This window comes from Gymnoscopelus microlampas (genome assembly GCF_963454915.1).
Source record: "Gymnoscopelus microlampas genome assembly, chromosome: 7".
NCBI lineage: Eukaryota > Metazoa > Chordata > Actinopteri > Myctophiformes > Myctophidae > Gymnoscopelus > Gymnoscopelus microlampas.
The window spans coordinates 45,871,148-45,882,898 of NC_139944.1; the positions used below are offsets into that span (position 1 = coordinate 45,871,148).

The 11,751-nt window shown below is 40.1% G+C and overlaps 1 protein-coding gene across 1 annotated transcript in view; it reads right to left on the minus strand.

The window, feature by feature from the left end:
* LOC311048581 (inter-alpha-trypsin inhibitor heavy chain H4-like) overlaps positions 1–11,751 on the minus strand; it is a gene marked incomplete at both ends in the record, with an annotated part of 20,868 nt that extends 9,117 nt beyond the window's left edge. Inside the window, 14 exons of the mRNA XM_084061844.1 lie at positions 1,309–1,544; positions 1,639–1,850; positions 1,979–2,106; positions 2,809–2,988; positions 4,948–5,129; positions 5,517–5,627; positions 5,728–5,896; positions 6,593–6,712; positions 7,002–7,124; positions 8,168–8,278; positions 8,400–8,562; positions 9,433–9,537; positions 9,787–9,947; positions 11,683–11,751. Of these exons, the coding sequence (XP_083917970.1) occupies positions 1,309–1,544; positions 1,639–1,850; positions 1,979–2,106; positions 2,809–2,988; positions 4,948–5,129; positions 5,517–5,627; positions 5,728–5,896; positions 6,593–6,712; positions 7,002–7,124; positions 8,168–8,278; positions 8,400–8,562; positions 9,433–9,537; positions 9,787–9,947; positions 11,683–11,751 (2,070 nt within the window). The remainder of the gene's footprint in view (positions 1–1,308; positions 1,545–1,638; positions 1,851–1,978; positions 2,107–2,808; positions 2,989–4,947; positions 5,130–5,516; positions 5,628–5,727; positions 5,897–6,592; positions 6,713–7,001; positions 7,125–8,167; positions 8,279–8,399; positions 8,563–9,432; positions 9,538–9,786; positions 9,948–11,682) is intronic.

The window sequence follows — 11,751 nt, forward strand, 5'->3', positions numbered from 1 at the left end:
TACTTTAGTAAATGTATTTAGTTACTTTATACCACTGCTGAAAACCAAGTAAAAATCGCACCCTGTGTGAAGGAAGCGGTGCCTTTGGTGAGTGGCCTCCTGGTGGCGCCATAATAGGGCGGGGCGGGGCTTCAGCAATTAATGCTCGTCTCTATTGGTGGTCTAAGTCCACATACCAAATTTGGACTTGGTGGCATGCTGCAAACTGGAGTTATAGCTGTTTAAAGCCAGTGGCCTCCTGGTGGCGCTATAATAGGGCGGGGCGGGGCTTCAGCAGTCAATGCTCGTCCCTATTGGTGGTCTAAGTCCACATACCAAATTTGGACTTGCTGGCATGCTGCGAACTGGAGTTATAGCTGTTTAAAGCCCGTGCTCAAACGGACATCCAGGCTCAAACGGACAAACGGACATCCAGGCTCAAACGGACAAACGGACATCCAGGCTCAAACGGACATACGGACGGACATAGTCAAGTGTAGAGCGGCTGGCACCGCTAAAAAATATGTATTAAAAAAAGTGTAGGGACTTTTCATTAACCACGTCCAACCTGGTGTCCCTTTTTTTTTGGGCATGTCATTATGATATCTTTTCAAAATCTTAAAAAATGTAAAGCAAAATTAGCAGATCTACATAAGCTCAGTAAACATTGATGTGTAGATTGATTATAATCTTATACAACAGGTTAGGTTGGTACAGGACCGTGGTGTAAAGTAACTAAGTACATTTACTCAAGTAATGTACTCAAGTACAATTTTGAGGAAGTTTTACTTTACTGGAGTATTTCCGATTTTCTATACTTTTACTTCTACTCCACTGCATCTCAAAGGCAAATATTGTACTTTTACTCCAATACAATTATTTTAAAACTTTAGTTACTAGTTACTTTGTAGATTTGTATTATTATTACAAAACATACATTAACCACTTCAGCCCTATATAAATTTCGGCCATTTGAAAATAGCCGATCTACAAGCTCACAATGCGTCGCATCGTATGTTTTGTAATAATAATACAAATAGTAGATCTGCTATTTTCAAAAGAGTTTTATACAGTTTTAAAATGGGACATTCTGTGTAATGAGTACTTTTACATTTGGTACTTTAAGTATATTTTGATGCCAATACTTCTGTACTTTACTCAAGTCAATTCTGAATACCAGACTTTTACTTGTAGCAGTGTATTTCTATTCTATTGCAGTATTGCTACTAGTAAGTAAAAAATGTGTGCACCTTTTCCACCACTGGGTACAGGGGAGTTGTAACTAAAGAACTGTGTTCTACATAGAATAATATGTAAATTAGTTTTTACCTCCACCTCCACCTCCACCTCCGTATCCAGGAAATGGTGGATACGGAGGTGCAGCACCACCAGCTCCACCTCCACCTCCGTATCCAAGAAATGGTGGATACGGAGGTGCATCACCACCAGCTCCACCTCCACCTCCGTATCCAAGAAATTGTGGATACGAAGGTGCAGCACCACCAGCTCCAACACCACCAGCTCCAACACCAGCTCCGTATCCACGAGATTGTGTGATAAAAGAACTTCCAGAACGAGTTTGTGTGCCACCAGAAGCACCACCAACTCCGTATCCACGAGATTGTGTGCCAAAATAACTTCCAGAACGAGATTGTGTACGAAAGTGTGGACTACTGGAAGCATGGCCATGGCCTAACCCAGCCCTTCTTGATGGGTTCTCTCCTTCTTTGGGTTTATGGAGAACCTCTGTGTTCTCCCCTGGGGGCTTCGTGACCACCATGGACGTATGTGGCGTCACAAAACCGTATTTCAGAGACAGCTCCAGGGCCTCTTTCTTCACGTTCTCCTTCTCAGCGTCAGCTAACTGCAACCTATAATCGACACATGATGTCACACAAGTCGCTGACGTGTTGTGAAGTTGTTGATGAGTGAATTATATATTACACACAGTAAAACTCCAGAATGTGCCACGTGTAGGTTAAATAGACAGCATATTCACTCTTTGTCCAGGAGCTGTTTCACCGTGAGGTAGGCCCAGACCCTCTGGAGGTGGTGGTCAGAAAAGTTTCCAGTGGACTCCGGCCTGCTATCTTTCTCAGACTCGTACTCCACCTTTTTCACGTTTACCTAGGATCATCAAAATCAGGGGTGGGCAACTTTGATGATGGAAAGAGACACACTCACTCCAGGGCAGAAACCTCTTATCTCCATATTTTAACTTTTTTCGTAAATGAATGCCGTACTTTGTCATTCTACTGTAGTATGCCACACAAAAGTAGCAAAAATAGCTGATCTACAAGCTCAAAACGCATCGCATTGCGACACGTTTTGAGCATGTAAATCTGCTATTTTTGCTATTTTGGAATTGGAATCCTGAATTCTTTCGATTTATTTTTGAATTGTAATCCTGAAAAGCAACATTTTCATTTAATTTCAAAAGCATTTAGTTAAGTTAACTTTGAACTTAAAGTTAACTTAAATACAAATACATTGGACATAAAAAAAAGTCATTAAACTAACAATATACAGTAGACTGAAGTAATTAAAGCAGGTCATGATTGCATGTTTGGAATTGGAACAGCTGAAATCAATTTATCAGTATTACGATATTAACCTGCGGGCTGCATTAAGTGAAGGCAGGGGCCGCATGTGGACCCCGGGCTGACAGTTGCCCATGTACAGTATGATCAAAATGTATCCTTTTGTCAGAACAGTTAATTGTCAAGAAGGACTTGTTCATGCAAGCATGTTGCAAAAAGTTACTTGTCTGTGGTTCATTGTCATTTACTTCTCCCTGTCAGTGTGGGCAAAGTGAGCAGCTTTCCTTACCGAAAGGGCAACAACCCGTGGAGCAAACGTGTCGATGTTGTTGTCTGTGATCTGACCGGCCACCACAATCTCAGAGCCATTGTAATACTGGCTGAAGTTGGTCTTGGTTAGATTAGTCCCACCAACATAGATCATTATCACATCTGTCAACAAGGGATTGGCAACCTCTTCATAGAAACCCTGGTGAAATACACAATACAAAACACTCAATTCAGATAATCCTCTTTTTCATATACAGTACAGCTATTTGTCTTTGGAATTTCCCTTCCATGGACATTAAAAATAACATTGATTTGCAAGCTTTTAAATCTCAACTGAAATAATCAATTAACCCTTCCATGGTGTTAGGGTCATTTTTGACCCATTTTCAAGTTTAATTAGGTAAAATGTACCCTTTACATTTCTTAATTGGAACAAGGCTTCACGATATCCTCAGAAACAGCTATTTTTATTTTTAACGCAACAAATTTAAAAAAAGTGAAATTGAAAAAAAGTGACATCTGTGATGTTAAGGGTCAAATTTGACCCAGCCGAGAAGCGTGGCTCAATTCCCCCCAAATTGTCAATATTCAATGTTTAAATGTTTGAGAGTGAGAGAAACTTGTCCTCAATTAGCATTTGCTATCAGGAGTAAAATGAAGTGTGGGTTTATGAAAAATAAATGACTTTTTACCGTCTATGGCATACGGGTCAATTTTGACCCTTAACACCACAAGTGTCACTATTTTTAATAATAATGTGTAATGTAAAATAATATTAACAACTTTTAAAGTTAAAAGTGTATGCATGTTTCTAACACAATGCAAACTGTCCGATAATTAACTAAAAGCTGTAACTGATTTCATATACTTCTTTTTGTGATTGGTCTGTTTTATTGTTGTACACCTACCCAGGGACTGCAGATGAAAATGTCCTCGTAGCTATATCTGGTACAATGCACTGTATAACATTTTCATTGCTGAAATGTATGTCACAAATTCTACATTGTACCTGTTAAATAAGAATAAACTAAAATATTATAGTTTGTTGTTTTCTTAACATACAGTCTTTTATCTTTTACATTTTTATCCTGCGATTTTTGGAACCCATTTTTTTCACCCGGTGCGAATTTCCTAAGTGATCCTAGCCGCTACACCAGCCCTACACCAGCGCTACACCAGTCCCCCACAGCCTAGGGAGGCCAGGGCCGAGCTCATGCTTCCTTCAATGCATGAGAGCCAACTGACCTTCTTGTCACTTGACAGGGGGGAGTTTCCCCGGTAGGACGTAGCTCGTGGAAGAAACACATTATTCCAACCAGTTCCCTTCCCCTCCATCAGGCACCCCGGCTGTCATGGGGGAGGCGGTATAGCGACCAGGATTACTACTACATGTTTTTGTGAGGGTATTAACTACCCTAGGAGACATGGGGAGAACATGCAAACTCCACACAGAGTAGGCCCTTTCGCCAACCCCACCTAGGGTATGGGCGCTGATGACGCGGAGGAGAAGACACGCCCCCAGCGCCCACAGCGTCCCCGACGGGAGTCGAACCCAGGACCTTCTAGCTGTGAGGCGACAGCGCTACTGACTGTGGTGCCTCCAAACTCTTAACATACAGTCTTGATGCTGCTGCTGACATTTTGCTACTGGAAATTACATTAGAAATTACATAATCAACAATAGAAGTGTTGTCTACTGTAATAATTCTACACCAAACACCACAAACTGGAAGGAAATGAAATGAAACTAGAAAAAGTGCTCCTCGGAGCACAGGTCTCCGCCAGGTCAGGTAGGTTATTGTGGGCCAACAATGTTCGGAATTCGACAATCAGGATGGAATATGAAAAGGACAGAACTATCTTGATCACTTGACTATAGAGATAATGGGTACCGATTTGCATGATGATTCGACAACATTTGTAGGAGTAATACAAAAAAGAAAAGTGTTGAAAAAAATCGGCCTCCTGGTGGCGCTATAATAGGGTAATGTTAAACGGTGGCATTTGTGCGACGGGGCCAACAGTGCCGGAGATTAGCTGGTAACACACAGACAGGACACACGGACACACGGACACACACGGACGGACGGACAGGGGGTAAAACATACTCTCTCGCCATGCCTTTCGGCCTGGCGGAGACAATGAAATATCTCTTAACCTGCAGCTGCAAGTCAGCATCTGAATCCTCGTAAATCCGCCGTGCCACACCGTTGTTCTCCAAGGCCATCTTCTCCAGAAACTTAAAATCGACATCATATCCAAATCCAAGACAGTAGAGTGGGTATTTCTCATTTATGGCCTTTCTTACATTTGCCTGAATCTTTACACGATTTATCTCCCCTGTAATGATAACCAACATTATTGGTTGGATACGTGCAACGTATCGTATGCGCAGTGTGGTGCCTTAAAGGGATATTTCACTTTCTCCCCCAAAAAATGGGTCATTTTATCATCTACTCAGGCTTTTGTGAGCACCCTGGACAGTTTTTAAGTTGCTTGATTCAGTATTTAGATATTTGATATTCATTTTATCGGACACGCCCCTTCCTATACAAACCCATTGTAATGGGTTTGTATAGGAATGGGGCGTGTCTGGGGGGCTCACAATAGCCTGAGTAGACAATAAAATGATCTAAATACATTTTTAAAGTGAAATATCCCTTTAATTTGCAAAGGATAATGAACATGATAAAAATGAAAAACATTATATTTTACATAACATTTTACCTGAGGTTGGATCACCATCGGTGAGAAGTATGAGAAGAGATGCAGAGCCTTCTCTGGGCTGTCGCTTCAGCATTTCTGCACCTTCTAAAACGGCAGCATTGATATCTGTCGCTGAAATGAGAAGAAAAACACATTTCATTGCCATTCTGATTCTGGCATCATTTCACAAGCTCTGACAGCCTATAGAAGTGCATAGATCAGGACCGTATACCTCCTGCGTCTCGGATGCGCCGTACAAACTCTTTGGCAGCTGCCAGGTTTTCACTGTTGGCCTGGGAGAGTTCTCTTTTCCAGGGGGAAACACTGCTGTCAAAAGTGATCAAACCAAAGTAATCGTCTTCCGCCAGGTCTCCCAAGATGTGTAGAAGAGCAAGACGGGTCTGAGCAAATTGATCATTTGTGAATTAGAACTTCATTAATTTTGTGTATGGCAACATTCAGAGGTACTCAACCCTAGTACTTGAGTAAGAGTACAGAAACTCCTGGTCAAATTTACTCCACTACAAGTAAAAGTAGCTCAGTCAAAATGTTCCTCAAGTAAGACTAAAAACGTAATTGCTTTTAAATATACTTAAGTATTCAAAAGTACATGATTTTTAAAAATACTTAAAAGTACAAATAAAAGTAAAAGTAGAAGTACATTTCTTAATTTTTATATCAATGAATTGCTGTAATGTTTTCACAATGAATTTATAGGACCTTGTAACTCTTGTTTCAGAGAAGTAACTCTCTGAAACCACCTGCACTGCACGCACTCTGATGTGCTTGCTTGTAGAACCACTAGGTTATACAAAGCCTGCAGAAACACCTATAAAAACATAGAAATGGCTGAGGAACCAGAACAAAAAAACAAACAAACTAAGTAAAATATTTGTCTTGGAAATGTTCTCGACTAAGAAAGAAAAAAATCTACAGTACAGATCCTCAGAATCTGTACTTAAGTACAGTACTCAAGTACTGTACATTTACTCCGTTACTGTCCACCACTGACAACATTGCATTGATCTCGAGTGAGTGCGAGTAAACAACAGTATGCTCTTGAAATGTAGCCAAAGACTACAAACACTGCACCATACCTGAAGCATTTTCTTGCCATGCATGGAGCCACTTCGATCAATGATGAAGACAACATTCTTTGGTATGCTGGGGAGACCACCTGGGGCAAAGTGATGGACAAAATACCCACCACCAGACACCTTTATGGGAAGATGAGTACAGTCAGTACAGGATACTGGAAACATTAGAGCTCTTTAGTGAAAACAAAATACATTTTCAATTTGGGATATCAGGATAGACAACTCACACTATTTTAATAAAATAATAATAAGTGAAAATCACTCACAGCACTACATTTTGCATTTTCTTCAAAACACCTTTTGCTACAGATTTAGTTAAAAACTCACAAATTACTACACATTATCTACTGGAAACCAGATTCAAATCGAGGAAAGTTACATAGTGCAGCTTTAAGATTACATACAGTACCTTGATGTCTCCCAGTGAGGCGTCCCTGTTGACATCATAAGCAACAACCAGATCCCCATTCATTCCCTGCTCTCCACAGCAATTGATCTGCTGTTGCTCAGTAGGGTAAAAATGCACCCAAGCCTAGGAACAGGATACATCACTCATTAAGGGTTTTTCCTGTATGTAGTATATATTTATCATGCACAAATAAATAGTTTAGATTGACTATAGACTTGAGATATATTTAATATATACCCTTTACATCAAATGAGATTTGTACTGGGCAGTGCTAAGGACTATGAATTGAATACCAAGGACCTCAATGGAAACAAGACCGCAAGGACTTTTTTGAACAGCCCTTTTTTGAACAGCCCTTTTAGACAAAGTATTTTAAATGTAACTGTGCTTTTTTACATTTATATATAAAAACACGTTCTAACTCCCACCTACGTTTTCTGAAGAAAAAAAAAAGGAAAAAAATTATGTTGCTATTAGTATATCGTCTCTGTCGGATGTCCAAAACTGTTACTTTTCAGGATTCTAATTCAAAAATAGCTAAAATAGCAGATCTACAAGCTCAAAACGCTTCGCTTCGCGCTGCTTTTCGAGCTTGCAGATCTGCTATTATTGATACTTTTGTGTGACGCTGCCCGACAGCGATCGATTTACAGCAACAACTAAAATAACACAGAGGCGTTCCCAGCTTGAAAGGTATAACAACGTCAAGGTGTAACAGGTCTAAATTGGGTTAAAGGTCAAATTTTACAGTACCACTTCCTGTGATACAGTAAGTAATGTATATTACTTTTGTGTTACATTCACAAAACACCCTCAAATGAAGTGCAAAATGACACGGTTAATATTAAATGGAAGAGGATTCATGGGAATAGAAAAAAATGTCAAAATAATATTGATAATACATTTCAATGTCATCAAGAAACACAAACAACTCAGAAGCTGCAGCACCCTACTTAAATAGTAAATATTTAGAAATATCTAATAAAAGTGTATATTTCAAATGGCATAAGAGTAATATTCCCATATTTGTAATAGAACAAGTACTTAGTTACTCATGAAAGTAATATTATTACATATTGTGTTACCCATATGATGTGTTACCCAACACTGACTGTAACTACATATTGCCGTGTATAATGTTGTACTGCACTGGACAGAAACGTTACCTGATTGTGAGCGTGTGTTTTTGTAATGGCATTGGCTAGAGCATTGGTACTTAGCCCTCCTTTAACCTGGACAAAGGTAATGCCCGGCTTCTCATTGATGTATACGTCCATCTGGCATTGAAAACAAACAAAACATACATGTTGAGTTATAGAACCATGGACAAACAGTATTTTCACAAAGGTGACTACATTTTTATTACTGACTCCCACTGTATGAATCAATCAGATTCACCTTGAAGTCTTTGACAGGCTGCATGGGTCGGGCGTGGATCTGCAGCTCATATTTGCCCAGTGTGCGTTTCAGAAGCTCCTCGTATGTGAGTTCAAAGGTCACCTTTTGGAGAGCGGCCACAGTCACAGAGGTCTTAAACTCCTCGAGCGTTCTCCCCACGGAACTGTACCGGAAAGACGCATCTCGTTTTCATACTTTTAAAACATGAAAGTTACTTGCACTTCGTGGTATCACAACACCTCCAAGGCCTTAAAAACAAGGCTCCAAACATCCCAAAACAAACTTGTAAGGCTACTTCTTGGCCTCAATTACAAAACCCATCTAACCCCTGCTCATTTTGCTAGCATTGGATGGCTTAGGGTTGAGGACAGAGTACAGCAACTTGCTATGGGCCTGGTCTTCAAGGTACACCACAACATTGGGATCCCCCTGTATTTGTCAAAATACTTCCAAAATGTTAAAGATGTCCATGATCACAACACCAGAGGCAGCTCCACAAACCTTGTCCAACCCTTTCTTGGCTCAACAAAGGGTAGTAACTCGTTCTCATACTATTCATCAAAAATGTGGAACGGCCTACCAAAAGGAGTAAAGGAGTGTAAAACCCTACTCTCTTTCAAAACTGCCCTAAAAATACACCTTCAGGAAGCTGCAATTGAAAATGTCCAAGTCCTAACCTACCCCATGTCCTAACCCAACCTACCCCCCTACCCCCTACCCCCCCCCCCTCTCTCTTTCTTCTTTTGTACATATTTTTCACTCATCATACCAGTAACCTGTAAACTGATTGTATGACATTCTATAGTAGTGTGTATATCTGTCTGTCTCTTATATGTCATCATGATTTGTGTGCGTGGGGATTCGGTGGGGAACTCATTTGAAACAAGCCCAGTGCTTTAATGAGTCTTCCAATTTAGTAGACCTTGTATTGCGAATCTGTACTTCCATGTACTGTTGTTCTCATTTCTTACTAAATAAAGTACATCAATCAATCACTTATTTCACAGTGAAAATGCACAGCTCCATCATTTACCTGACCACACCAGCACTTTCACCCCGGGACACAGCCTCTGTGTACTGCTGTTGTGCTTGCTCCTTAGCTTTCACAACACCGTCATACATCTCGCCGTCAATACGCCTGAGAAAGAGCAACAGTGAAAGAGCTGAAGCCTTGTTGTACTTTGTCATTAAAATGGGGATCAATGTGCTTTGCCGTTTTGCACATCACGTCTAGAGGTTACTTTATTGTACAACAGCATCGCTCAATGGAATTAATCATTATTTCCAATGATTGACGCTGTCATGTCAATTAATTATTAATTAATAATTTGTAAGTTTTCATGATTCATGATTTGTTTTTCAATTAATCTCTATTCTAGAGACCCACATTCTGAAGTTGCTGATGAATGCATTCTTAGGGATCCTGACTTGGAAATTAATTTCTCTGGGTGCGTCCACACGGTTGACAACTCGACTGGTGACGACAGTGGTGGCATAGCGACTGGTCACAGTGGAGTTGATGTGGAAGCTGTAGATGTCCCAATCCTCCTGGAAATATACACCACAAAACACAACCCAACTGACCACTGACCAGGACTTGACCAGCGAAGGAAAATGAAATGCTGACAACAAGTAGTTGAGCAGGTGTTACTCCAATAGCACATTGGGAATCTCATTGGTCCTATGGCAGAAACACCCCCTATATCAACCTTTTTCAACTACCAATTGCATTTCACAAGAGAGGCCTTTGTACATCCATTGGTACTACAACTTTCTGCAAAAACACAAACACAAACACAGGCAGGCACACGCACACGTAAACACACACACACACACACACACACACGCACACGCACACGCACACGCACACGCACACACACACACACACACACACACACACACACACACACACACACACACACACACACACGCAATGGTGGAAAGTAACTAAGTACATTTACTTAAGTACTGTACTTAAGTACAATTTTGAGGTATATGTACTTTACTTGAGTATTTCCAATTTCCAATACTTTTACTACTCCACTATATCTCGGATCCAAATATTGTACATTTTCTCCACTGCATTTATTTGAAAACTTTAGTTACTAGTTACTTTGGAGATTTTGATTATTATCACAAAACATACATTAACCACTTCAACCCTATATACATTTCGGCCATTTGAAATTAGCCGATCTACAAGCCCACAATGCGTCGCATTGTGAGCTTGTAGATCTGCTATTTTCAAAAGATTTCTATACATTTGAAAACTGGAAATGGGACATTCTGTATATACTTTCTACTATTGGCACTTTAAGTACATTTTGATACCAATACTTTTGTACTTTTACTCAAGTAAACACACACACACACACACACACACACACACACACACACACGCACACGCACACGCACACGCACACACACACACACACACACACACACACACACACACACACACACACACACACACACACACACACACACGCACACAGACATTGACAGAGTATTAAACAACAGTCAGCAGGTCTTTCACCCCTGATATTTTGTGATGTTTGTCAAAGAGACATAGTTCACTTCACTGTGTTGAAACTATTTACTGTTTAAGACATTTACATTATACCAGTAATGACTGGGGGGAGGGGGTTGCTGTTATTTGGAAAGATTCAATAAATATAATGTTCCAAATTCCTCTTTTCCTGGAGAGCGATCATTGAACTGAGAAAAACTTTAAATCACTTTCAACTCATCTTCTGCATTAAAAAAACAAACACATTTTCAGAAGGTTTAACTTTGATCTGTTATGTTACACTGTTACGTCACATACTAAATATTCCTAAGATGTTAATAGTTGCAGTGCTACTCTCTGTTTTTCAAGGTCTGTTAACAGTTCCCAATACTAATTTAAGAACAAAAGGTGACAGAGCCTTTTCAGGCTGAAGCTCCTAAGCTTTGGAATGCTTTTCCACATGTCTTAAGAACTGCAGCCTCTGTGGGCATTTTTAAGAACAAACTTAAAACGCTATTATTTGAACAAGCTTTTGCAGATGTTACATGATTGTATTTCCATGTTTGTGTTGTTATTTTCTGTGCTGCTTGAGATGAATTGTACAGGCCTTTTCTGTTCTACCAACTTCAATACCCTGTTTTGTTTTTAATCTCTATGTATGTGAAGCACTTTGTGAGCCCTCTCTGTGAGAAGTGCTATATAAATAAAATGTACTTACTTACTTACTTTTTTTTTAGCACACCCCAATACATGCATGTCATTATATTACCCTACCTTGACTGGTGCTGCGGACACAAAAGCCAGCAACCACCCAAGAAGGGTGAGTCGCACCACTCTCTCCAT